Here is a 25253-nt window from a genome sequence, read left to right on the forward strand (position 1 = left end):
ATGTCATTATCACACTAAAGGTCACTGTCATGATTATTATTATCATCATCATTATTTTCATCATCTGCATCATAGACCCTCTTCATTTTTATACCCGACATCATCACCAAAATCATTATGGTCTCCCTCATTATCATCACCATTGTCATCACATCTGCATTTTACAAAGCCCAAAGCCAAAAACTAAAAAGAGAATCGGCAAAGAAAGTAGAGAAGACGAGAAGAAAAAGAAAGGAGGTGGTGAATGAAAATAGAAGAGAAGTGTGGGAAAACGGAGACAGAGGAGTGAAAGACAGCGAGAAAACAGCACTGTTTGACGCACATTGGTTATCAAAGTTTATATGATATAAATGTTTATGACACTGACTTCTCTGAATATATCAATTAATATTCTGATACAGTCAATTAACACTAACAATATCACATATCCATTCCACTGAGTATCTTTATTTCCCTACAGATGCATAGACAGTATGTACTAATGGGTGAAAGTTTTGGTAATGTGCTATGGAAGTTTTAGTCATGGATCATTTCTGAAAATAATTATTCTAGTCTGATATCAGTTTATTTGTTGTATAAGTTGTATTTTGTGATGCCACGCTCTGATTAGAAGATGACATGGGGTGCAAAAGCTGTGTAACTCTGATGCTTCAGGTTTTCTATATCATCGCTTATTTTAGCTGTTCAGCAAATATCAATATGGAAATACAGGTGGCCTTTTTCAGAGAGCTGCTGATGAGACCTCTGGGACACCAAGTCAAACCAAGTCAGCCACTGCAATGACTGAATATTCATGTCTTATTATCTCTTTTACAATCATTTTTCTCTGCCTGTCCTCCTCTCTTTCTCAGGGCAATGTGACCTTTTCTTGTGCTGAGCCAGTATCAGTTGGTGTGACGTTCACTGACTCTCACAGCTTCCTCCAGTTGCCGGGGCCGACATCGTGGTCATCAGGGTTCATCTCCGTAGCTCTGCAGTTCAGGACGTGGAACAAGGCGGGGCTGCTCTTGACCTATAACCTTCCGCAGCAGCAGGGCATCGTCTGGCTGTACCTGAGTGAGACCAGGCTCCACCTACAGATCAATAAAACTGGCAGGACCCTGCTGGAGCTCAGCGCAGGTTTGTCCAATCATGATCTTACAACCTTTGTTAAACCTTTGTCATTTAAAGTTGTTCTGCAGCAATTTAATATCATTCTTCCGTGAAGTACATAAGGGACTCGCAAAAGACAAATCAAAGCAAAAGAAGCTGATTTTTAGTCCCTTAGTGTGAGAAAGCTCCAAAAAACAATGCACCCTACATTTCCCATAATTCAAACCAATATAAAGTAATTTTGATTGTTGTATACGGACTATGGCACGTTAGTCCTGTCAAGCTACATCCACTATGGAAGACCATGAGATTTGGTCAGAAGCTCTGGAAATAACTTGCATTTTTCAGACCACTCATTATTACAACTATTCCTCAATCCCAAACTTAAAACCACTACTTGATACAGTTTAAACCTCATCAATCTTCAGAAATTGAAATATACGTTTTTAATCCTGATTTGATTTTAAAGAAAAAAATAACCGAAACCATTAATTGTTACTTGCATGTTTTATGTGTCTGTGTGTCCATGTGCACTGTTAGGCTCGGGTCTGAGTGATGGTCAGTGGCATTCAGTTGAGTTCAACTCTACACACGATCATCTGAGCATCACAGTGGACAAAGACGAAGGAGCCATTGCTCACACCAGCATCCCACTTCCTCTCACAAATAGTCAACTCTTGTTTGGTGGTAAGAAGAACTGAAATAAATTCTTCATTATGTGCACTGTTCCTAGTTCTGTTTACAATTGTCTTCTTCTGTTAGTGGTGACAATATATTTCTGCAAAGTTAAGTAAAACACTGAATGTCTTTTCTTTCTTTCTAGTTTTCAATTTGACACCTATCAGTGCTTCAATATATCTAAACTAGGAGCCTCTGCTCAGTCAAGTTACCCTGAATGAAATTACATATTATACCTAGATGTTTTCTTATTGGGAGCTGATTTGCTTGTACATATATATATGACTTTGCGAACTCTGCCCATGTCCAAGTTCTATGCTGTTGATCAGGAAATGATCTTGTCAAAAACAGTGCAAATATTCACCATGTCAGTTGTACTTTCCGCTATGGAAAGCTTCCAAATGGTGTGTTTCTTCATCTAAAAGCATTCTCATGTCAAATATTTAAAAGTTTTTGCTGTGAAAGATCAGGAAAATTGCTGACATGCACATTACTGACTGGTTAAAATTCATGGAGGCACTCATGGAGGTAATAATTATCATCTTCAGATCTCCTTTGGAGGTTTAGTGCCACCCAGAGAGAGATGAAGTCATAAAGCTGCTTATTCTCTCCCTCTCTGTTCCCTCCTCCTCTCCTTGCTCGTTCTCTCTGTGTTCTGTTACTTTTACTTTCCTTCAATCTTCCCTTCTCTTATTTTTCCAGTGTATTCTCTCATCCCTTCTCTTTTAATCTTTCATCTTTGCTCTTCACTGCACTTCTTTCCTCTCTGAGGTTTTCCCCCTCTTTACTTGGCTAAGCAACACTTAATTGCAGTGTTTTCGTATGATCTCTCTCCATTCACGTAGACTTTTATACCTTAAAGTTAACTTACAGATGCAACTCTGCCATTAATTAGCACTTTAACACCAAATACCATCTGTCTAAATTCACATAGGCTGTGAGAACTTCAACCACACGTCACTGTCACAGGAAAAAACAGAATCTTCTTTTGAGCCCCTGATATTCAAAGTAACAATAAACAGTGACTCATCATCCTCCCCCTCCTCTGCTGGGAGGTGGCAAAGTGTGCCTGATGGGCCAGCTGTAATTAGAGCAATGCAGTGCCTAGAGCAGGAAAGCAGTATTTGGCCACAGAATGCCGCCATCCAGGATCAACATCAAACAGGCGTCACTGACGGATAAGACATGGAGCTTGTTCACGCGCTGTGGTGACGGTGCCTGAAGTTTTCCACTGTAAACGGCTCAAATAAAGGGAAAAATAGAGAATCTAAAATGAGTGTCAAGTTTCATCACACAGGCCAAGATAGCAGGGTGGATAGGAAAAACACTCACAAACAAGTCAACGGTATTTGCTATTTTTCCAAACTGAATGTGGACTTATAGTCTTGCATTAACAGACAATCAGATCTGTCTACTGAAGTCTGCAAGGTTTCTTGAGCTGCAACAAGAATAGCCAATAAAAAAACCTACACCCCCTATATTTTGTCATGCCTGACTGGAAATGAGACCCCCCTTTTCGTACCTTTGTGTACTACATGTCACCACACCAATATGTAGGGCCACCCAAAAGACTTTCAAATGGTTCTGCAATGCAGGTTTTTTTTAATTCTCTAATTGTTTCCTCACAGTTTTTAATAACAATTCCTGAGAGATTGTCCTCAGTCTCTATGAGCCTCTGGTGAGGCTTCTCTCAGCAACTAGCTGCTTTGTTCAGAGAGAGAATCAACCTACAGCAGGGCTCTAAATGATAATCCCTTTTAATGTGACAAGGCTAAGAGTAGGCTGTAATACAAATGTGGTGCATAATCACCTGGACGGGCTGTTTTCTGGACAATGGTGGCGGTTACAGTGTCTGTTGGCCTTTATGTCATCCTGTATCACGAGTGTCTTGTTGGCTTGAATTCTCAATCTGTGTCTGAGATGAGAAATATTCAGTGTTCTTCCCAACTTGGCACTCAGAGATAATTTTACACTTCAACTATAAATCACAATCACTTTTAACACCCGGCAATGTGTGTATTAACCCCATATAGTAATTTACAGAAGTTTAAACCCCTTTTAACCTGAATTGATCCACACATTTACACATGTTAACATTGCCCAGTAGAAGCTGCCCAGTACAATCAAAGTCATTCAGTAATTAAATCAGCATGAACATTAATGACTCAAAGTTCACTGCTGCCATTAATCTCAACAATTGACTGAGTACTGTCATGTGTTTCCATCCTCAGGTTGTCCTGTTCAGGAGAGCAGTCAGGAGTGTAGGAACCCCTTTAAAGCTTTCCAGGGCTGTATGCGTCTCTTGAGTCTAGACAGCCAATCTGTTGACCTCATCAAGGTGCAACAAAGGCTGCTAGGAAACTACAGCCACTTGAAGATTGACATGTGCGGCATCATCGACAGGTTAGTCTCCTAAAGTAGAGTCTGAATGTTGTTTTTTTACTTGCTGTTACATCCATTAAACCCACACCTCCCACAGGTGTTATGTGACACCAGTCAGCTCCCCCCCTCCCCCCCCCCCCCCCCATTTTTCAAGGTAACTGCCCTCATTAGTGTTCTTACAATGTTTCGCTTTTTTATATATTATTTTGGTTCAAAGTGGCTTCCACAGCCATCCTGAGATTTGTGACCACTGTGGTGGGAATACGTTTTCTTATTATAATTTATTTACATTTTTTGTAGACACTGCTTCTCATTTTAGCATGGTCAGTATGATACACAATACACAGTTTAATGTAATTGAATTTGTTGCTTCCCTCTCTGTAGCAGATTAGAAAATCAGTAGATGTATTCAAGTGACTTTTGTTGACTTTGAACAAACAAACAAAAACGAGACTACAGCCAACAAGTTGTGATAGAAAGACTGACTCCAAAAAGAACATATAGCCAAGGGAATCATGATTCAAAGAACAAGTCTGGTAATATTCTACATTTTTCATACTGCCAGCAAATTACAGACAGTTAGAGTTACCAGTATTGTCTTTGAAGCCTGATACAGCGTATTCCTCTGTGTCATATATCTCTATTTTACATTTGCTAAAAGTGAATGTCTAGCTGCTTTAGGAAATTATTTTGCGCTTTTTAAACTTGAAACTATGTATCTGTAACCTGTTTTTTGAAGTTTTTCCATTTTCAGTGGGAGTGCATAGGCTTGTGAGAGCCTCAGTCACGCCAGGGAGGTTGGAAACAGACTAGCGCACTTTTGTTTTTTGGGAGTTTTTTTTTGAGGATTTGTTGGCACTAACAGGAATATAGATTATTGCCAGCTTTTAACAGAGCTGCTGGAGAGAGGCAGTGAGACAAGTAAATAAGACGAGGGAGGTGAACTCGAGTACTAGCCTAGTTTATGTTTAAGCTATCATAGAGATTAAATCAATGATTATATATGGTGCTCATTGGCTGGAACTTTTCAGTGGCTGTGTGTGGACAGCTCCCTGCTGCAGATGCTGTCTGCAGATCAGGACCTTGGAGAGTGCTGCAGCCTCCATGTTACTTGTCTTTCTAAACCCATTCATAGGTATATTTATATGTGCATTTGCTTTTTAATGGGTGCATTGTGGGTTTTTTTCCACAGCATACAAATTCACAGTCCTTAACAATACCTAAGTGCACTCAGATAGACAGGTAGAAAATATAATTCACAATCAAAGAATAAAAGAGGTAATTTGTATGTGAGGTGAATACAAAGTGTTGCATTTACTGGGTGTCGCCTTACATTAAGATTAAAGAGATGCAAAGAAAAATGGTGGTAGATATCAAGCTATTATATTTGACAACTTGCTGACTGAAGCTTTTTACTGAAGGAATAGCTCTGGAGGCTGAGGGTTCTTACAATCCACAATCCTCCGTCCACACACAGTTATGTATGTTTCCACATCTGAGCCGTCTCTCCTGGGTGGCTAAATCTCTTGCTTGTTAGGTAGAATGGAAAAGATCAAGTTGAAAAACAATCTCCTCCTGAGGCACAAGAGCTTATTAATCCACACCTCCTGTTCTTGGACACTTAACACAATGGTTGTATCTAACTGTAACCGCCTTACAGAGAAAAACTGCAAAGGAGAAATTAAAAATGTACTGTATGCATAACTGATTGGATTAATTAGCACTGATACGTAAAAGTGTTTCATTTCCTTGTTTATTTAAGGTGATTATCAAATCCCAAAATGGTAAGTATTGTAGGTTCTTTCCAAGCTGTTTTGGAGAGAATCTAACTCTTAAGTGCATCCTAGGACCATCATACAATCTGTCTAATTCACTTTCTTTTTTTTCTTCCCCTTATATTCCTCAAATTACTGGTTTTCAAAGGGTAAAATTGTTGAAAATCATTGTTTTTCTGATGTTTATGCTTAAACCTTTACAGGGATTTTAGATACCTTGTGTTTATAACAGTGATGCATTTTTTTCATGGTATGCAGGTAGCAGGTAATAGCAGGTATTCCTTGTTTTCTGTAAATAGTTTCATTTAATAAATGTTTCTTTTGTGTGCCCTCCCTCCTCCTTTGTGAGAGATCACAAAAAATGTGGGCTTCATCCAATCAGTTAATGAAAGGACCTGCAGTTTGGATAGCCTGGTCTAATTTGGCTGTTTTCTGAATTGATTTTGGTAAGTTAATGTATGCTACGTTTGGTGGACTCTGGTGGTCATTGTTTTAGGTGGTAGAACTATACTTTTTTTGTTTGTTTCAATTGTTATTTTGAAAGTGAGGGAGCTTCTGTCAGTCCTGTGCACAGTTGAGCCCAGAATGGTCAAAATAGCTTTTGACATTTAATTAGACTGTGTTTAGACTTGTTCCTCTCCCCTAATGGGTTTATGCCATTGGTTATTTTTTGGAAATCCATCGTGTTTACTTTAGGATTTAAAACAAACTGTTACTGTTTTCCTGTTCTGTGCCACAGATACTAAAAACCAATGCAAACAAAAGGATTAAGAAGTTGGTTTATGTTATTTCACTGTACTGTTTTAGCTCCGGTGTGTCACGTTTGTTTGTTTATTCATTTACACATATAAAAATAAATACTAAAAATACACAGTAATGATGTGTACACAACAATGTGAAGGACATTTGCTGAAAAGCCCTCATGGGGCTTGCAGAATGGCACTCTCCAAACAAACAAGGATCACAAACACACAATTACAATACAATAATTCAAAGTTCACTGCAGACCAGCTGTTTGGATGATAGTAACTCTGAAAATGAAGATGTGTAAACCAGCTCATGAGAGTATATTTTTGTATTTGATCAGACAATTTAGAAGCATAATATTAACATGGGTGCAACAATGGTAGCTCAATGGATATGAGCTTGACTGCAATTGTGTTAGCCACTTGTGTAGCACTCCAACATAAAATTCAAGACAAAGGTATAAACAAGTGTCAATAACAAAGTGGAAACAGTAAAACTGTAAAAACATCCCATTAAAAATAAGTTAGGAATGCCAACATCAATACTGATAATATATTTATAATAACAAATCATATTATTATCCCACCCACTTCTTGTACGATATAGTCATATGTTTATTTTTAATTATCTTTGTTGGGTTTGTTTTCCTTTTGTATCTTTCTGAAGATTGTTGTGTGTAAGCACATTGAAGGCTACTAAACCAGAGTCAAATGTATTGTATGTGTAGACATACTTAGTGAATATAGTTGATTCTGATTCTGAAATATAATGGATTACATTGAAAGTTATTAAGTTCGGTAAATGGCAGTTTTGTGCTGTGAAAAAGATATGGAAGAACAAAATTATGAATGAAAAAAAAAACTGTTTTGGGAGAGGGAGGTTATTAGTGTTGATATGTTTTGAAAACGTTAACAAGCAATGTTGTTTTAATTCATAGCTCGATGGGTCTCTAAAGACCTGAGGTGTGTAGGAAGGTTTGACAAAGCACCATTTAACCCTTACATACTGTTCATATTCTGACTCATAATTAGTCTCTTAACCAATTCACATTCATAAATTCCTCCATCAGTTATTAATACATGTTTTATTAATCCTTAATGAAGCTGTCAGAGAGCAAAAAGAGTATTCTCTTTGTGTATCAGGTGCACAAATTTAAAAAAAAAAAAGCGTTTTTATTTCCATTTTTGTATACTGTGGGTCACTAAAGAAATGTGTTTAGGGTGTTTTTACAGCAGTCAAATGTTTAAAAAAAGGGTCAAAATAACCCTTAACAGTATGTAAGGGTTAGGGCTTGATTACTCATTAATATGAGCAAACTGATTTTATCCATCAAACTGGTAATACATGTTGGACTTCCCATTGTTCCTTTTGGTCAATATATTAATTGCCTCCTCATGTGGCTACTGCAGAAACTTTAGCCACCCCTGTTTTGTTTTTGGCTATTGAATATATATAGAACACACCATGGAGGTTGCAAGAACTGACAAGATTGAAAATTCAGGAAGAGTTTTAGTTTACCTCTTGGAGGAAACACTTGTTTTCGAAGGCTATGAAGTGTCTGAACTCACTGTCTCCTCGCTTCCGACCTCTCTCCTCAACGTGCAAGTGTGTGTGAGTGTATGTTTTGAAGTAAGATAGATGAAGCTGTCTGAAGGCAGTAATTCTGACCTCTTTCTTCTGTTCCTGTCGGTTCCTGACAACTTAATAATACACCTTGTCAAAGCAAACCCACACATCCACATAAAAAGAAACACAGGTCACCAAAAGGTCCATTCTGCTTGTAGTGTCTGACTGTCTGTGTATGTGTCAGTACGTCTGACTGTCAACCACTGACTTCATGACACGTCTGTTCCTCGCTGTGGCCAGGGAGTCGCATGCACACGTTCATGCTCATGCATACATCTTACCCTGCAAACTGTGTGTGTGTGTGTGTGTGAGAGAGACCAGGTAAAAAGCAGTCTGAAAGGATAAAAATACACACCTTTACTGACTGCAGTTATTTGAAGTCTTTTTAGGACGTTCCCGTCTACCTGTCCAGTAATAGTATGCAGACCAGGGGGTTGCAGAGCTGTGTTGGTTTAGCCAGAGGCAGTAATAGAAACGGGTGAGATTGGATGTAAGCTCTGTGATCCAAGCTACATTACAGGACACTGTCACACCGCACTACAGACTTTTAGATAAGCTACAAAGTCTCTTCTCAGTTAAGTCAGTAGTTCTGTGATCTAAGCTCTGGTTCAGTATGCTGTCACGTTTCATTGCAAATTCTTAGTCAAGCTAGGAGGCCTGCGGACATTTATACAGTACAATGTGTTTGCAAAAGTAGGAACTTTTAGCCCTGAAAAGATTTTTTAATGATAGAGGCCACAGTGCAGTTCACTGTTTGACCCAGACTTGTTTTACTGATTTTTTCTATTTATTTTCTTTCTGCATTCCTGTTCGAGGCTACATGTGGCAGTAGGCTGGATGTGGAGGCAACGACAGAAAACTCAGTCAACGCTGTTGGAAAGAATTGCCCACTGGAGCCACAGATGGTTCCTGGAGTTGAATTTTCTCAACTTTTTGCAGAGTACAGTGGGAGTACGGACAAATTCAATAAAATGGGTGGAAGAAAATGGATTTGTCTACCTGCTTTTCCTACCCCCTCTTGCAGTGAAGATAATATGAATAAACCAGAAATGTTATCTTGGCATTCATTCTGAGGCCAGCAAGAAATAATGGTTTATTGATGGTAAACTGTTTGGTTGGTCCTATTTATTTGGGTTTTTTTTAGGAGAAAGGTTTAAAGGTTTGATGAAAATATGGCTTATTACTCATCTTAAAATGAAACGAAAAATAATTAAATTAACGTGTCTTGATACTGTGCCACCAAGGTCCTCTTCATGAAAGAGCCTCTACGTGATGGCTGCTGTTTCCTCATGAAATAAATACCCATGATTCAGATTAAGACAGTTTAGTTTCAGAATTGAGTGGAAAAGGGGAATAAGTTAATTGATTCAGGATTACAGGAAGACAGTTTCACCCATATTCATTTTATTTCAAGTTTCACTTCAATCACATCGTACCACAATTCAGATTTTTTTTTTTAAATCACATTTCTCTGTCCCCTGTCTCTCTCAAGCCACAGCTCCCTGACCTCGTTTCCACTGGTTCACTGTCCAAATACAGTTGATATCCAGTCACTGTCTACATCTCACCGCTGCTCTCTTCACCTATGCTTACCTCATTACCCTCAGTCTCACCTCATCCTCCCAACCTCTGCTTCTCTCTTCTGCTGCCTCCCTCAAATCCATGCTTCCTAATTCTTAAATTCTCTGGTCCTACATCCTTTCCTTCATCCCTGTGGATACCTACCTTTCCAGATAAAGATTTTGTGTCACTGTGTGTGCACACTTTGTGAGGTCCAAATTGAGTTTTAGACCTTGAAAGTGAGGCCATTTTGGTCAAAGTTGGGGGGGATGAAGGGAATGAAGTTATGATGGTAAAGGTTGGGGTTAGGGGATAGGGTTTTATTTATTTGAAATAGGGTATTCACAAGCATAGAGGTACTTGTACTTGTGTGAATGTGTGTTGACAGCCACTGTCTGAAGTATTTTGAGGAAAATTATGTTGTGGAATTAGTAGAGGGCGAACCAATGCATAATTCAATACATCGTTTCAAAGTTTCACATGAAAACATTTTAAATGAGTCCAAGTTTATTTCCTATCCTGTTGTGTTGTTTGCTAGTATCTGCATATGACAGGAAATTAACTTGAATCCAAGCTATTTCTGGGAACACAATTACAGTAGAATGCATTTTAGAGATTAGATGGTGTTGAGTGTTTTTCATTAGCGTGTTGACTGTTTAGTATGGACCACTGGTTTGGAATTTACTTTTGTGGCTCCCCAGCTTTATATTTGTTTTTGTTTTCTTATTAATTCAGTTAGGAAATACAGTTAAGACTGTATATTTAATATTGAAAATTCGCTGATGAAAAATGCATGTTTGGATTGTGCATTAACGTTCATGTGGAGAAAAAAAAGATATTAGATAATGTGCCATCTAGAAAGTTTGAAATAAACAACTCAACACAACAACACTAAGCTGACTTCTGGTAGAATCTTCTTTTATTTCACCAATTGCATTTCACACTGGGCCTTCATCAACAACAAAAAGCAGGTTCTACAAAATTTTACATTGGATAATAATAATGCGGGAAGAGGTTTTTGCACAGTGGCATTGGCACGGCGATGGGTGCGATCCCCAAATATACATCCTATACATTGTACTCCAGCTAAATGACAACAGAGACAAGCCAATAAATAAAACCATATTTTACTGAATGAAACTGTAATTTAGTGTCCTGGAATTTATATGAACAGAGGACAAACATATCTCTCTTTCTCTCTGCATTTATTTCTTCTCTCTCTCTCTGTGTCCTGTCACCTCTCTCTTGAGTTTGTTGTCCTCTGTCTCTCCTGCCTCTCACTCTGATCTATTTTTCCATCTCTCTTCCTCCTGTCTTCAGAATTTTAAAAATGTTTCTATCAGCAGACTAATCCAGCTACTGTGACCTTCAGAAGCCAGAATGTGAAACGATTTAAAAAAACAAACAAAAAAAACAACTTAATAAGAGAGTGTGATTAAACTGGAATAAGTCAAAACACTCATATCACATGTTGTGTGTATTTGTGTTGCATTTTCTGCACATGGACAGTAAATAAAAATGATTGTATTAGTATACAGTTGATTTGATATCAATTGGTCCCACAGCTAAATATGCAATACATTAAATTATTTTGCAGCTAACACTTAAATGTCTTAGGATCCCAACAGAAGATAATAGCATTTCACCTCTGACAGCACCACCACATCCACCCTGAATACAATTCCATCCTTAGGGGAAACAGTTTGGACATCATCCACTGCAGACACTCTCTACTGCACTCTTTTACTAGCTTTGCTGTTGCGTTTGCATGTTGTATGGACATTTTGAAAGAGGTAATACAGAGCAGTGAGTGGTTTTAGTCAAGCAGCCACAATAATATAGCAGCAAGTGTTCGGTACCAATAGTTTAAAAAAAAAAAACATAATAGAATTAATAATAATAAAAACAGGAACTCACTGCTCACCAATTAATATTTCATATGTGAGAAAAGAAGAAAGAGAAAGTCCAGAAATGTCTGGCAGCCATGAGGAGCAGTGTTTAATGAGGAACTTGGCAGATGTTAAGAAGATAAATGTCTCTCCACGTCTTCTTTCATAGTCTCCGAAACATGAAAATAAATAATTAAACTTTATTCTTTTAGAGACAGGTTGGGTGGGAGTTGATGCAATGATGGTTAACATTACCAACAAAGAGATATTTCAAACCACCTTCTTCTCAGAACATGCACCTGTGCTCCGGTTGACGTGAAAATAAAGTATTCTGAGATTTTCTTTAAAGTTTTAAGACTGCTTTTATTCAGGTTCCTCCTACACTGCTGCTCATCAGAACAGTCAGGTGTGCTGAAGCCCATTGTTCCTTTTCATACCAACATCCTTGAGAAACTATTTTAAGAGAACATTTGACAATTCACTTCTCTCTCTCCCTGTTTGTCTTTCTCTCAGGTGTTCCCCCAGTCATTGTGAACATGGAGGTAGATGCACTCAGTCGTGGAGCGCCTTCCACTGTAACTGCTCCAACGGTGGCTACAGAGGAGCCACCTGCCACAGCTGTAAGCCACATGTCATCCACAGGTCGTTAACACGAAGATACAAGATCTTAAAGTGTTGAAATGTGGTCAAGAAAGAATAGGTTTTGACCAAATTTAAGTTTCATGTGAATGTCCCCTAAATGCACCGATAGAAAAACATGTTGAATCTTTAAACATGCAAACAGTTGATGATTTACATATCTTGCATACTTGGAGCAACCTCAGCATTAAGTCTGGGCAATGTGGCCAACAATGAAATCTTTTTTTCAATCCTGGGGATGATTCACTATTTTAAATTTTTTTCCTGCAAAATGCATCCTTTAATTTTATGACATGATGTGTAAGAACAATGTAGACCTTCACCTCATAGTCATTTGACCAATTGCCTATAAAAATCTTGAGCAGCCTTTGATGAATAAAGTATAGAGTTAATATTCCAGACATGTTTTCATAGTAACAGCTTTAATAACGACACCATGTCCCCTAACCTTAATGTTCTTGTCTTTTTTTAATTCCATTGTTTCAGAACTTTAATTAGCCGTGTTCAGTCGGGAATAGGCTAAACAGATTGGTGATACTTTATTGTGCCGAGTAAATTAGACTTCCATTTAATTTCAGAGTTTTTTAAGGTCTTATTTTTGGCTTTCCGACACCTGCAGGTAGCCTACTGTTTCATTTTGCATTTTGTGTGTGCATGTTTGGGAGGTGTGTGTGTCTGTGCATGTTTGGGAGGTGTGTGTGTGTGTGTGTGTGTGTGTGTGTGTGTGTGTGTGTGTGTGTGTGTGTGTGTGTGTGTGTGTGTGTGTGTGTGTGTGTGTGTGTGTGTGTGTGTGTGTGTGTGTGTCAATGTCTAGGCCAGTCTGTATAGTGATGTGACAGGTTGCTTTTCGCTCAAGTCCCATTGGACATGATTGAGGCTGAGGTTCATGCTGAAATCAAACACCTGTCACTCAGACTTTATCACTTTGTCACATTAAGACTCTTCTTATAGAGTAAAGTAAATAAAAACATGGAAGTGAGCTCTCATGTTCTTCAGAAACTGGTGAAGGGAGGAAAATAATGTGCTTTGCAGAACAAATGCATGATTTGAAGATTGGCACCTGGAGGAAGTTAATGTTTTGCAGAGATTGGTCAGTTTTGAGATAGTCGTATTTTTGTCCTAAGCTTTATAACAATGATCAAAGCAATTCTGAATACTTAAGTTGCTCATTTTCTCCCAGCAGCATTGTTGCATCAGGCATTTCAAGTGCAAATTAAGTTAAACATGCTTTTAGTACAAAACAAGCTCAAAAAAATAAATAAATAAATAAAACTAAAAATTATACCTTACCTGCAGGGACATTGTGAATAATTGCGCACCAAATTTGATATCCTGCTTCTTAACAAAAATAGCCTGGTTGGTAATTCATAATGCAGAAATGAGGTGTCACTTTAACCACTGAGAGAAAGCTGAAGACAGAACAAAGGGATGGCATCCTGCTGTAAATGGAAGCTACAATGTTCACCCACTTCTCACTTTAAACATCACACATCAACCACAATATCAGCACAACTGATGTGAACTTCTTTCTACTTACTAAGTATTTCGATTTTAGAAGTACGACGTTTCCAGGCAAGTAATTGGAGAAGGTTAACAGAAGATAATTGTAAAGTGGTTATATCTATTCTCAGAAGCAACCTTGATATAGAGTGCTTGTTGGCTAATAAGTTATACATGTTGCTATTTAGATCAAAACATTTGAACTGGAATTAAAGACTGCAAAATTAGTCAATTCCCCCCAGTGTGGTATCAATAAGAATGACAGAGATGAAATGGAGAAAATGTGATGAAACCAAAACAGAGGACTGAAGGAGTCATGCAGAGTGAAGAGAAGAGAGTAAGAGGGAGGTAGACGGAGAGATACAAGGAGAGAGATGGAGATAGAGGCAGAAAGCATGTCAGAAAAGGAGTCCTAAGGCAGACTGTTCTTTCCACATAAATGGATTTCAAACGTAGACACTGCCTACAGTATTTTAGTTGAGTCAAATTAGAAAATTAAAGAAATTGTTGCTTTGATTACACTGCCAAGCATTGATTGAATCTGCACTTGTGATCAGCTCCAGGCTGGATCAAAGCACACACACACACGCGCTGCTCACCTCTCTGAATCTTATATTTGGGTCAAAACCTTTCTGTAGCTGTATCAAGGCAACATCTTTGAAAAAGTCTTTGAATAACATGAGAATAAGAACATATGTGCACGCATGTGGGAAACTTTCTGTGTAGGTGTGTGTGTGTTCTTATATAATCAGGGGAAGGGTTATATAATTTGTTTTCACCTATTTTAGTTCCTAACTTTCATCTGGTGCAATACACACTCACTTTGGTGCCCAGGTACACACATTTTCCAATTTGTTTGATACTCAAGATGACTTTCAAAGTAAAGTATTTCAATTGGAAGTATCTTTGACTGACACACACCATCTATGACGTCTATAAAATGTACAAATTTCCATGTTTGGAGTTAGCCGGATAGATAAGGTGGAGACCAGTGTTCGCCTCCCATTTCAAACAGCAAGTCAGGATGTTTTTTTGTCTTTTGAGTTTCTATCTATATCACCTGTGTAAGGATAATGTTGACAATGGTTTGGAGAAGAGAGTGATTAAGCTTAACTAAAGACAACTTCTACAAGTGTAGAACACTGAACAGTCACATCTAGAGTTTTTATAAATCAATTATTAAATACCATCTTTCCACCAACATCTGCGCTGAAAATAAAGCTGATTGTGATTTCAACCTGTCTTGGTTTCTTTCTTCAGTCAAATAATATCAGCTGGGTCTCACTAGGCGCTAGATTTGGGGAGCAGAAATGAAACTAAAATTGATAAAAAAAAGTTGTTATTCTTGAGATAAGTTGATTGCATTGTGTATGTTTTTTGTTCACAGCAACATATGAACAGTCATGTGAGGTGTACAAACACAAAGGCAACACATCAGGACATTATTACATAGACGTGGATGGCAGTGGACCAATCAAACCTCAGCTCATATACTGTAACATGACAGGTAACACACACACACACACACACACACACACACACACACACACACACACACACACACGTACATAAACACACCATCAGGCTCAACCAATTTGACTCTCTAATTTCATTTCACAGAAATGTTATTTCATAGGATTCAAAAAATAATAATTATTGTTATAATTTCCTCCTCTACTCCAATATTCCTATTTTCACTCAGTACTTAATAATACATTATTTATTTTCCCTGTTTCTCAGCCTCTCTCCTCTGTTTTTTCCCTCTACCAGAAGACAGGGCATGGATGGTGATCCAGCACAATAACACAGAGCTGACCACAGTGCATTCATCGCCTGAGATAAACCAACATTCAGCCCATTTTGACTACATTTCTGAAGAGGAGCAGATAGCTGCCATCATCAGTCAATCAGAGCACTGTGAGCAGGAACTGTCCTACCACTGCAGGAGGTCCCGTCTCCTCAACACACCAGGTAAACACAGCAGGATCCTTTCTCTTGTATCAACATTGAGACGTGACATTTTGGAGGGCATTAAGATATCTACATTTTATTGTTAAGCAGGTTTGAGTGCAAGATGGAGAAAAGACAGGGGTATTTAAATGGAAAATGGATATTATTTGCCAAGCAAGCTTTTCTGCATCTGGTCTACAGTATATCTGGGGCCAGAGAGGAGTGGTGTGAAGTACTGATTTAGTTAATATAGTAACTAATTAAAACATCAATTACATTTATGTTGTGCATTTCTCCTCCTCATTCCCACAGCAGCAGCTAAACATTTATCTGCACTTCTCAATTTCTTTAGTAAATCTTTAGCCAGTTAAAAGCTGATTTTGTTTCTGTTCTTTTTCTTTTTCTTTGGTAAGGACTACACAATACAACAATTAGTTTTTACAATGCACAAGGTAAAAAATAGGCACTTACAACGTGATGCTACACTGCTTGCCAGAAGAATCTAAACTTTGACATCTTCTTTCCCTTATAAAAGGGAGAACAGAGTACTTTAGTTTCAAACTGTATTGAGGAATTTTGCCTATTTTGTTTTGACCTAAGAGCCACCACTGTGTACACTTAGAAAGCCTACTTACCACAAGGTGTGTGGGAGAGATGTGTGGATAGAGAAGCTGCCCATTATCTATCCAATTTTAGCCGGTGTAACAGCAGTAAAACAAAGTTGAGGGGCTGGACAGCAAGAATGCAAGTAAAGTAAAAATAAAGGGCAGTGACAGAAAGGTGTTGTTGAACAGAGAGAGAGAGAGAGAGAGAGAGAGAGAGAGAGAGAGAGAGAGAGAGAGAGAGAGAGAGAGAGAGAGAGAGAGAGAGAGAGAGAGAGAGAGAGAGAGAGAGAGAGAGAGAGAGAGAGAGAGAGAGAGAGAGAGAAAACAAGTCAGCTGCTAAAACATACATCTATAACATCGGTTGTGTTTAAAAAATATGAGTAACAATCTTCTGTTTGACACATCTCTCATTAAGCCCTCAGTTATACATCTATCTTGCCTTTTTCCTAGTGGTTAATGGTGTGCCTGTGCGTGTTTCAGAGGGTGATCCATTCAGCTGGTGGGTGGGAGGTCCAGGTCCAGGCCAGGTCCAGAAGTACTGGGGTGGAGCTCTGCCAGGAAGCCAGCAGTGTGCCTGTGGCCTGCAGGATAGCTGTCTGGATCGAAATCACTACTGCAACTGTGATGCAGACTACGACCAATGGTGCAGTCATTTACTAGGCTCCTATGTCCTCCTGTTCATATCCATCACACAAATTGTGTTTTTAATGATTCACCTACAGTAGGAGGTGGTCTATAAATGCTGGTCTATAAAAACACCTCCCAATGGCTGTATGTTTATGAGAATTTACAGGCCTCTACAATCACATTTATTCATCCACATTATAAAGAAAGGTAAAATGCACTCAAAGCTGTTCCAATATAAGGAAATAAAGGATGAAGTGATGGCGAAGGATCATATGACAAGTCGATGTCTTTTGTATAACAGGATACCTTGAAGTGCATTTAAGTGATTGAATAGTATCAAACACAAGAAGAAAATATATGTTTAGATCGTTATCCATATTTTAAAGTTTAATATTAGTTTAACCACTACTTCATTACATTTTCACATGCGTAGGCCTAAGTGAATATGATTTGACCATGACAAGTAATCGGGCCGACTTGAAGCAGGTATGTTTCAGACGGGCTCAGTTAATGTTGACAGTCTGCAATGTTAAAGATCGTGTAAAGTGAATTCAGACATTTTCTTCTAAACACATTAAATAGGTCATAAATGTATTTCTAAAAAAGGTGTAAAAAGCATTTCAACCATTTAGATTTGAATTGTGGAGCTAGGCTTCACAAACTGTGTTTCAAGATTTCTGTGTCTGGATTTAATGGGCGGGTCTGAAAACACTGCTGCGTTACGTAACCGGCGGTGTGTTAACCAATAGCACGGTTACACACCGGAGCATAAACCCGCCCCTGCTGCTGTAGGTATAAATACAGTCAGCGCACACTACTACTACTACTACTACTACAGTCTACAGTTAGCTGAGTTAGCCGCCGAGCTAACCGCTGAGTTAGCCACCGAGCTAGCCGCCGAGATAGCAGCTGATTTTTTTAATCATTCAAATTTGGCAGGGTGGTTAACAACACACTTTTTTGTGGTATGTCAAACTCAGAACACATATTTATTTTTTACTTTACACAGACTTTAAAGCTGGAGTGTGACTTTTTTGTACCCCTTCTGGCCATGAGGGTAATTACAAAAATACTGTCGACACATGTTGACGTCAAAGGTTCGGCTGTAGCCTATTCCATCACCACTGTTGCGGCTGTAAAGTGGTGGATGAATTGGTTTGAACATCACAGAAACCCATAAAATGACTTATTTCACTATCAGAATCTGATCCATTTGGTCTGATAACATTTGGAAAGTCATTAGAAAAGCTGCACAATTAGTCCTCAGGTTTGTCCCCAGTTTAACTGGTAACATCTTGTGAAGAGTAACTATTGTCTCCATGCTTCTCTGCTGTTTAATATACATTAAACCATGATTAAAAATGGTTGTTAGTCTATGTATAACCAGAACTATGTCTGATTTTTAACTGACACCTGCCTAAAAAGCCTCTGAAGAAGTTATTAATGTTTCCAATAAATACAATTATAAAGACATGGTTAAGACTTTAAAACATGTTTAACAGACATTTTTTGTTTGATTTATCAAAATTTCAGTTTTGGATGCAATCGTGAGTCATTAATTAGAAGTCTTGTTTCCATCACATCCTACCTTACTGGACAGAAAGAGACATCTGCTACAAATCCCAAGATATTTAAACATCCCACTTCACGTTTTATCCAATCCTGTATTTAAATCCTTTTATCCATGCTGTCAGCAATTCTGTATTTAGGTCACCTTCTCCAATCCTGAGACCAATTCTGCTGGTAGACCCATTTTCCCTTTATTGTAACCAATCTCACTACTGTCTGCATAGCCAAAGGTCCTTTTTTCTATTATCTTCCTCCCCAAATCAGTGCAACTCTATTTTTATAGACTTTCTCCTGCCATCAATATCTCATCAGTTTTCAGCTGTATGTGCCTACAGTCCTAGATTTATTCTTTGACTAAAAATTCCCAGGAACGTAGTTGGAAACACCACAGAGCTGTGTGTGTAGGTGTGTGTGTGGTGAATGTGCAGATGAATCACTCAGTCTTTCGTTCCTTCAGAAAAGGGTTCCACAAACACGTCGGCTCAGACATGCTGTGTCAGCCCGAAATGCTTGTCTTCATTTGAACACCTGTAAACCTCCAAGAACAAATGAACAAAGTTAAGAGATGGAGTGTTACTAATCTGAATCTCACTTTTATAAAAAGCTTAGTAAAAGTTTGATACAACTTTTTAGTGTTGATGTCTTCCTCTTCCTTTTTCTTTTTCTTCTTCCCTTCTCCTACTACTCCATTTTGTTTTTTCCCACATCTCCATTGTGATCCTTTTCCTCTTTGTTCTCACCATTCTCGTCTTCCTTTTTCTTCTTCATTGTCCACCATCTCCTTCCTCCTCATAATCTCCTCCTCTTCATATTTCTTCTCATCCTCCTCTTTGTTCTTCTTCCTCTTCCTAACTCGTGTCCACTTTCTCTCCTCCTACAGGGCTAATGATTCAGGCCTGCTCACCCATAAGGAGACACTTCCTGTCAAGTCTCTGGTGCTAGGTGACATCCAGCGGCCGGGGTCGGAGGCTGCCTACAGGGTGGGACCCCTCCGTTGTCATGGAGACAGTAAGTCTATTTAAGCATCCTGGTAATTGCTTTAGACAATGCTTAATTTTCACATAAATGTTGACATTTTATGAGCGCTAATTTGTGTCACCATTTGTTACCTCTTTGGCTATTTCGATATTCTACACATTGAGCATTTTTTAATGTGTTGTTTTGAATACTTTTCAAATTATAGGTTTTATCCAACTGTACAGTGAACTGAAACCCTTCATTCAATCTCCCTCCTGACATGTAATTGGTTAATGGAAAAATAGGCTGCAGTCAGTTATCTAATTAGCAGATCAATTGCTAAAATAAAACTCCCCATGTGCTCTCTAATAACAAGGTCTAATGAAAATATACATAATAAACTAATCTAAGTGATATATTTTACCTTTTTTAATTGCTTCTAATTTCAGCCTTCAAATAAATAAATGCCTTGCGAGATAAATCAACATAAATGAGATAGCGTAGATGGAGTTATGCCTCCGTCCTTAGCTAATTAGCTGAACAGTTGGTTCATTTGTTTACTACATGATTTTCATTATGCAGCCATCATAATGAGTTTTCATTTAACAAGCTTTGTTCTAGAGTAATTTATACAGTTTTTTGAAAAAGAGATTTACATCTTTTTATATTGGACAACAATAAAACGAGGACGTTTTAAGACATTTTATAACGATATGAAGCGTTAACTAAGTGAGGCCTTTGTTTTTGTCGCAGGGAACTTCTGGAACGCTGCGTTTTTTGACAAGGAGACGTCTTACCTTCACTTCCCCACATTTCATGGAGAGCTGAATGCAGACATCTCCTTTCTGTTTAAAACAACATCCTCCTCTGGGGTCTTCCTGGAAAATCTGGGTATCAAGGATTTCATCCGGATTGAACTCAGCTGTAAGTAAGAGCTCAGTTTTTTTGTTGTGAGAAGTGTGCAGGTGATCTGTGGGAGCCGAGGCGTAATCTCTCTCTAATATATCCCTTTCTCATCTCACACACATTGACACAGCAGGATAAATGGTCCCTCCTCCTTAGGGAAACCCCGTATTGTTACGGCAGAGCACGTCTCTTATCTCGCCGCAGCACTTTCTGTTATTATGACAGTCCGTGTTGAGATGGCTCTGTATCATTATTACTGCTGTTAACATGACTGTACCCGGAGCCAGAGAGCGCTTTCTAAATTAAGTTATGCCTCTGGGTTTTTCTATCAAATGGTTCCACAATCCCACAGCGGTGCAGCTTCTCTCTCCACAGGAATGATGTTCAGTTCGTGCAGAAATGTCACCACTCTGCTAACTTCACCCCTAAATGAGGAGCGCAGACATTTCGGCAGTGCAGTGGTGGATGAAAGGACATGTGGCCTTGAGCTCACCTCTCTTTATTATAGGTTAAGCTTGTTTTTGGTTGTTGGAGCTGAGTAAATGTTGTGAAGATTAATGACTAGAGCACACTAACCCAGATTACTTTCAGTCTCACAGGGATAGCACATCCTCACAATGTTATGTCCATCTGATGACATACAGTACATTTTAATGTCTTTAAATTGTTTGTTGAATGTTGTCTAACTGCGTGATATGCCTAAGTGTGTGGAAAAAGTATCAAATCATCTAAATTTAAATACTATTACTGCAAGTTTAGTTAAGTAGAGGTAAAACTACAAGTGAGAGTGACAGTAAGTTAGTGGCTTGGTGAGGCTCACAATGACAAAAGTATAACATTAAGTATGTTATCAATTTCACATTATAGCATTCTAAAACTAGCTAGGTGGGTGGGGTCTCTGATGATGTTGTGAGCGCTGGTCAGACAGCGTTTTTGTGCAACTTCCTTGCTGGTAGGAAATGAAGCCCAAATGATCAACTCAACTGTCTTCATCACTTTCTGCAGGGACTTCCAGTCTGAGACACTGCAGGCTCCTGACCTGACAGAGATGCAGCTTGTCAGTATGTTCTCTATAGTGCCTCTGTAGAAAGTGGTGAGGATGGGAGGGGGGAGGTGTGCTCTCCTCATCCGGCGTAAAAAGTGCAAATGCTGCTGTGCTCTCTTTAAAAGAGCTTCGGTGTGAAGAGACCAGGACATAGTGTCTGTTATCTGCAACCCTAGGAACTTGGTGCTGTTGAATCCCTCCACTGCCTTGTTGTTGATGAGGAGTGGGGTGTGACTGTCCCGGTTCCTCCTGAAGTCGACAGTGATCTCCTTTGTTAGTTCAACATTCATTGTCTTGCACCAGTCCACCAGTTAGTTCATCTCCTCTCTGTAGGCCAAGTCAATGATGGTTCTAGATGAAAAGTTAAGGGATCATTATTCATTGTGGGGGAAAATTTGTCGCAATCCATCTAGAAGCTGTTGAGACATCACACTCAAAAGCACAAATTCCAGGTTCATGGTGGCACTATAGGAAAATTCAACACATAACCAAAGTTTTTATGTAGCATACAAAACTAGCACTGGATGTAAATCTGATTTTAAGATCTAAAATGTTATTAAAATAACAATGCTTAACTTGACAAAGCATAGTTACGTTAAAGTCAGATGATCAATTTTAGAAATTATTACGATTTGGGGCGGGGGGGGGGACTTTATGCTGGTAGCAGATTGTAATAGTGGGGAGATGACAGGAAAAGTGGGCAACAAAGGTCTCCAACCTGTTTCGAACCAGGGATGTTGAGGTTTATGGTCAGCATCTTAATCCCTTTGTCAAACAGGTGCCTTAATTTTAGAAGAGGAAAAAATCAACAGAAGTGTTGTTTATTTGCCGACAGTGCAGAGCTGGACTAAAGAATGTAGTACCTATAAACATAGATGACACCACACAACTGTACAATGTTTTTGTAAATGGTGTTTCAGCAGCTTTGGCACTCACAAAAGAGTTGGACCCAGAGCTGGTCTCTGAATCATCTCAGATCTGCGTCCAGCTGTGTGTCCATCCTGCCAACAGATGGACGGGTGGGAGGAAGTCACCTCACACTTTTGCCAACATATGATGAACATGACTGACTAATGCGTTCATTGAAAGGCGGCCCAGACAAGAGCCAAAGTCTGAAAATAATTTTTCAGTTAACAATGTGACAATAAAAGGAACTTGTACACCAATCTTTCAAATTTTAACAACTGGAGCATCTGTCATGGTTAGAAAAACAAACTATTTCTAGGGGGGGAAGAATATTATTATTAAAAATCTTAAACAAAGAGAAAGACTGTAATCACTGCCATTCCTCCCACTACACCCCTATAAGTAACTATAGGAAGAGGTCTATAAAATAATAAAAAGGACATACTCTTCAGACTTTGCCATAGACTTACATGTGAAATATGTGAATTCTTGCAAATACAAATAATTTCCATCATTTTAAGAGTGTCAGAATCATCGCAGGGCCATGATGGATTGTTTAAAGTCTGTTTCTCTCTGCACAGATGGACCTGCGGCATCTTTGGCAGTGACACAAGGGATTTACAATGTCTCCCTCATCAGAGGACACAATTATCTCAAAGTGTCAGGGAGGGTTTGTTAATTAGCTCATTAGAATTCGGCAGCAAGAAGTCAAACTCACTCTGTTGGTGTGACAGTCAACCTGTAGTCTAAATGCTACACAGTCTGTGGATACTACCATCTCTCTCTTTTTATGTTCATTGTGTGATCTCACTGTTCTGCCCGTTGCCCTCTTCTCCAGCCTCCTTTGAGGTCCTCTTCTCTTTCGATGTCGGCAACGGGCCATTGGAGGTGAGAGTGGTGACGAGCGTCCCGCTGAACGACAACCGATGGCACAGTGTACAAGCCGAGCGCAACGTGAAGGAGGCATCACTTCGTGTCGATGGGTTCCCTGCCGCTACACAGGAGGCTCCATCTGATGGACACATTCATCTGCAGCTCAACAGCCAGTTATTTATAGGTGAGAAGCAAACGTGTGTGTTTTCAAATGCCTTCAATATTGTAAGATGAAGAAAATTCAAAGTGAGAGCATTTTCAAGACTTAGTAGGTTTAGGATTTGGGTTTAACGGGTGGGGGTTATAGAATGAATTATGATTAGGAATGTAGTAGACACAGTTATGATGTTTGAACATTTGCCTCATTAGCAGCTGAGTGCCCGTGATAACTGCTCCCCGGTCTTATCCACTCTTATCTTAAACTGTGACTCTAGCAAGATAGACACACTGTATACACTGTAAAAGTATGCAAATGTGTCCACAAGTACACACACACAAAGGGAAAAAAAAATACTTAATGAGCGGAGGGAACTACAGTAGAAGATTACTTCTTTTTTTTTGTCTCACCGGCTCATCTTGAAGTATGCAGATGTTTCGAGAAATTAAACCTCAGCAGACTTCTTCCTTTTAACACAGTAAATGCTGCAGTTTCACCCCTCTTTGCCATGCAGCTGTTTAGGTAGCACTGTGGGAATTAAAGTTTTGCTACTACAACACACAAATCCCACACGGGCAGCTGCTCAACACTGCCAGGCTGCATATGCCTAACAGACTAACAACTCATCCTGCAGTATATAACTGGCCTAACTGTGTATTAACAAATGCTGATGCTTTTGACTGTGTTAGAGGGAAAAAGTCTTCAGCTTATGATGGAAAAAGGAGTTGCTGAGTCCATGCTTTCGAAGCACTGAACAATAATTACCTTTGATGGATAACCATGTTTTTAAGTGTGCTGATAGAATGGATCATGCTCTGTGTGTGTGCGTGCGTGCGTGCGTGTGCAAAGCCTGTAAAACTGCACCTGCGTCTGTATGGAGCCATATTGACTTGCTGACTGGAAAATTGCATGAAAATAGAGGCAGAGGCAGTGAACAAGCTCTCCTTTTACCATGCAATATCAAATTCATCACGCAATGTTTCACTCTAATTTCAAGCAGCTAAAGACTGTGCAGGCGTTTATGGGATGACACATTGACTTTGGCACTTTTAAAGTTAAGGCTGACAAGGCTGGTGTTATTCTATTTCTCTTAACTGTCAACAAATCACAATAAAAAGACTGGCAATGCATTAGTCTGTCTCTCAATCCTCTCTTGCTTCTCTACCCTATGCCAAGCATATTTTTTCCTATTGATGATGTAACTATGTGAATCTTTAATATTAGGTTACACGTATATAGTTTTATTTTAAAAGTGTTAAAAAAGGTTAAAGGGGAACTTTTATATACTTTTTTTTTTATCATGTTTGCGGTTGTGTGTTAATCTTATATTGTTATGACATTGGAGATCTACGTTAAACATGGCTAAAAGTCCAAAACTTGAGATTAATATATGTTTAAAAAAAATGCTGCTTGCAAGTCAAAAGCCAGGTGCTTTTTTTTTTACAAATATACTTCTCAAACATGTACGCATGTATTTGAGAAGTTGAAGTTTCAAGTAAAGAATGAGAAAAAAGAAGTGAAATCACACTATTATTGTTTGTTCATGTAGACTACCGAGCTGCCAGACGTTCCTCTAGAAGCCACTCAATCAAAAACAGAGTGGGCTCAATGGGAGGGGGGCCTTAAAGAGACAGGAGCTAAAACAGCCTGTTTCAGACAGAGGCTGAACTAAGGAGATGCATTAAGGGCCAATATATAAGATCAATTCGTTTTTTAAATCATGAAGATATTCCAGTTGAGTCTTAGAATGTAAATTTAGACCTGGAAATG

The 25253-nt window shown here is 38.8% G+C and overlaps 1 protein-coding gene across 1 annotated transcript in view; it reads left to right on the forward strand.

The window, feature by feature from the left end:
* The window catches only part of LOC133984537 (contactin-associated protein-like 4), a 62442-nt gene that overhangs the window by 20866 nt on the left and 16323 nt on the right, over positions 1-25253 (forward strand). The window contains exons 6-15 of the mRNA XM_062423936.1: positions 852-1119; positions 1633-1779; positions 4002-4173; positions 12263-12369; positions 15276-15395; positions 15659-15859; positions 16924-17086; positions 19520-19647; positions 20350-20520; positions 23292-23510. Coding sequence (XP_062279920.1) covers positions 852-1119; positions 1633-1779; positions 4002-4173; positions 12263-12369; positions 15276-15395; positions 15659-15859; positions 16924-17086; positions 19520-19647; positions 20350-20520; positions 23292-23510 — 1696 coding nt within the window. The remainder of the gene's footprint in view (positions 1-851; positions 1120-1632; positions 1780-4001; positions 4174-12262; positions 12370-15275; positions 15396-15658; positions 15860-16923; positions 17087-19519; positions 19648-20349; positions 20521-23291; positions 23511-25253) is intronic.

The sequence above is a fragment of the Scomber scombrus genome, chromosome 8 (genome assembly GCF_963691925.1).
Source record: "Scomber scombrus chromosome 8, fScoSco1.1, whole genome shotgun sequence".
Lineage (NCBI taxonomy): Eukaryota > Metazoa > Chordata > Actinopteri > Scombriformes > Scombridae > Scomber > Scomber scombrus.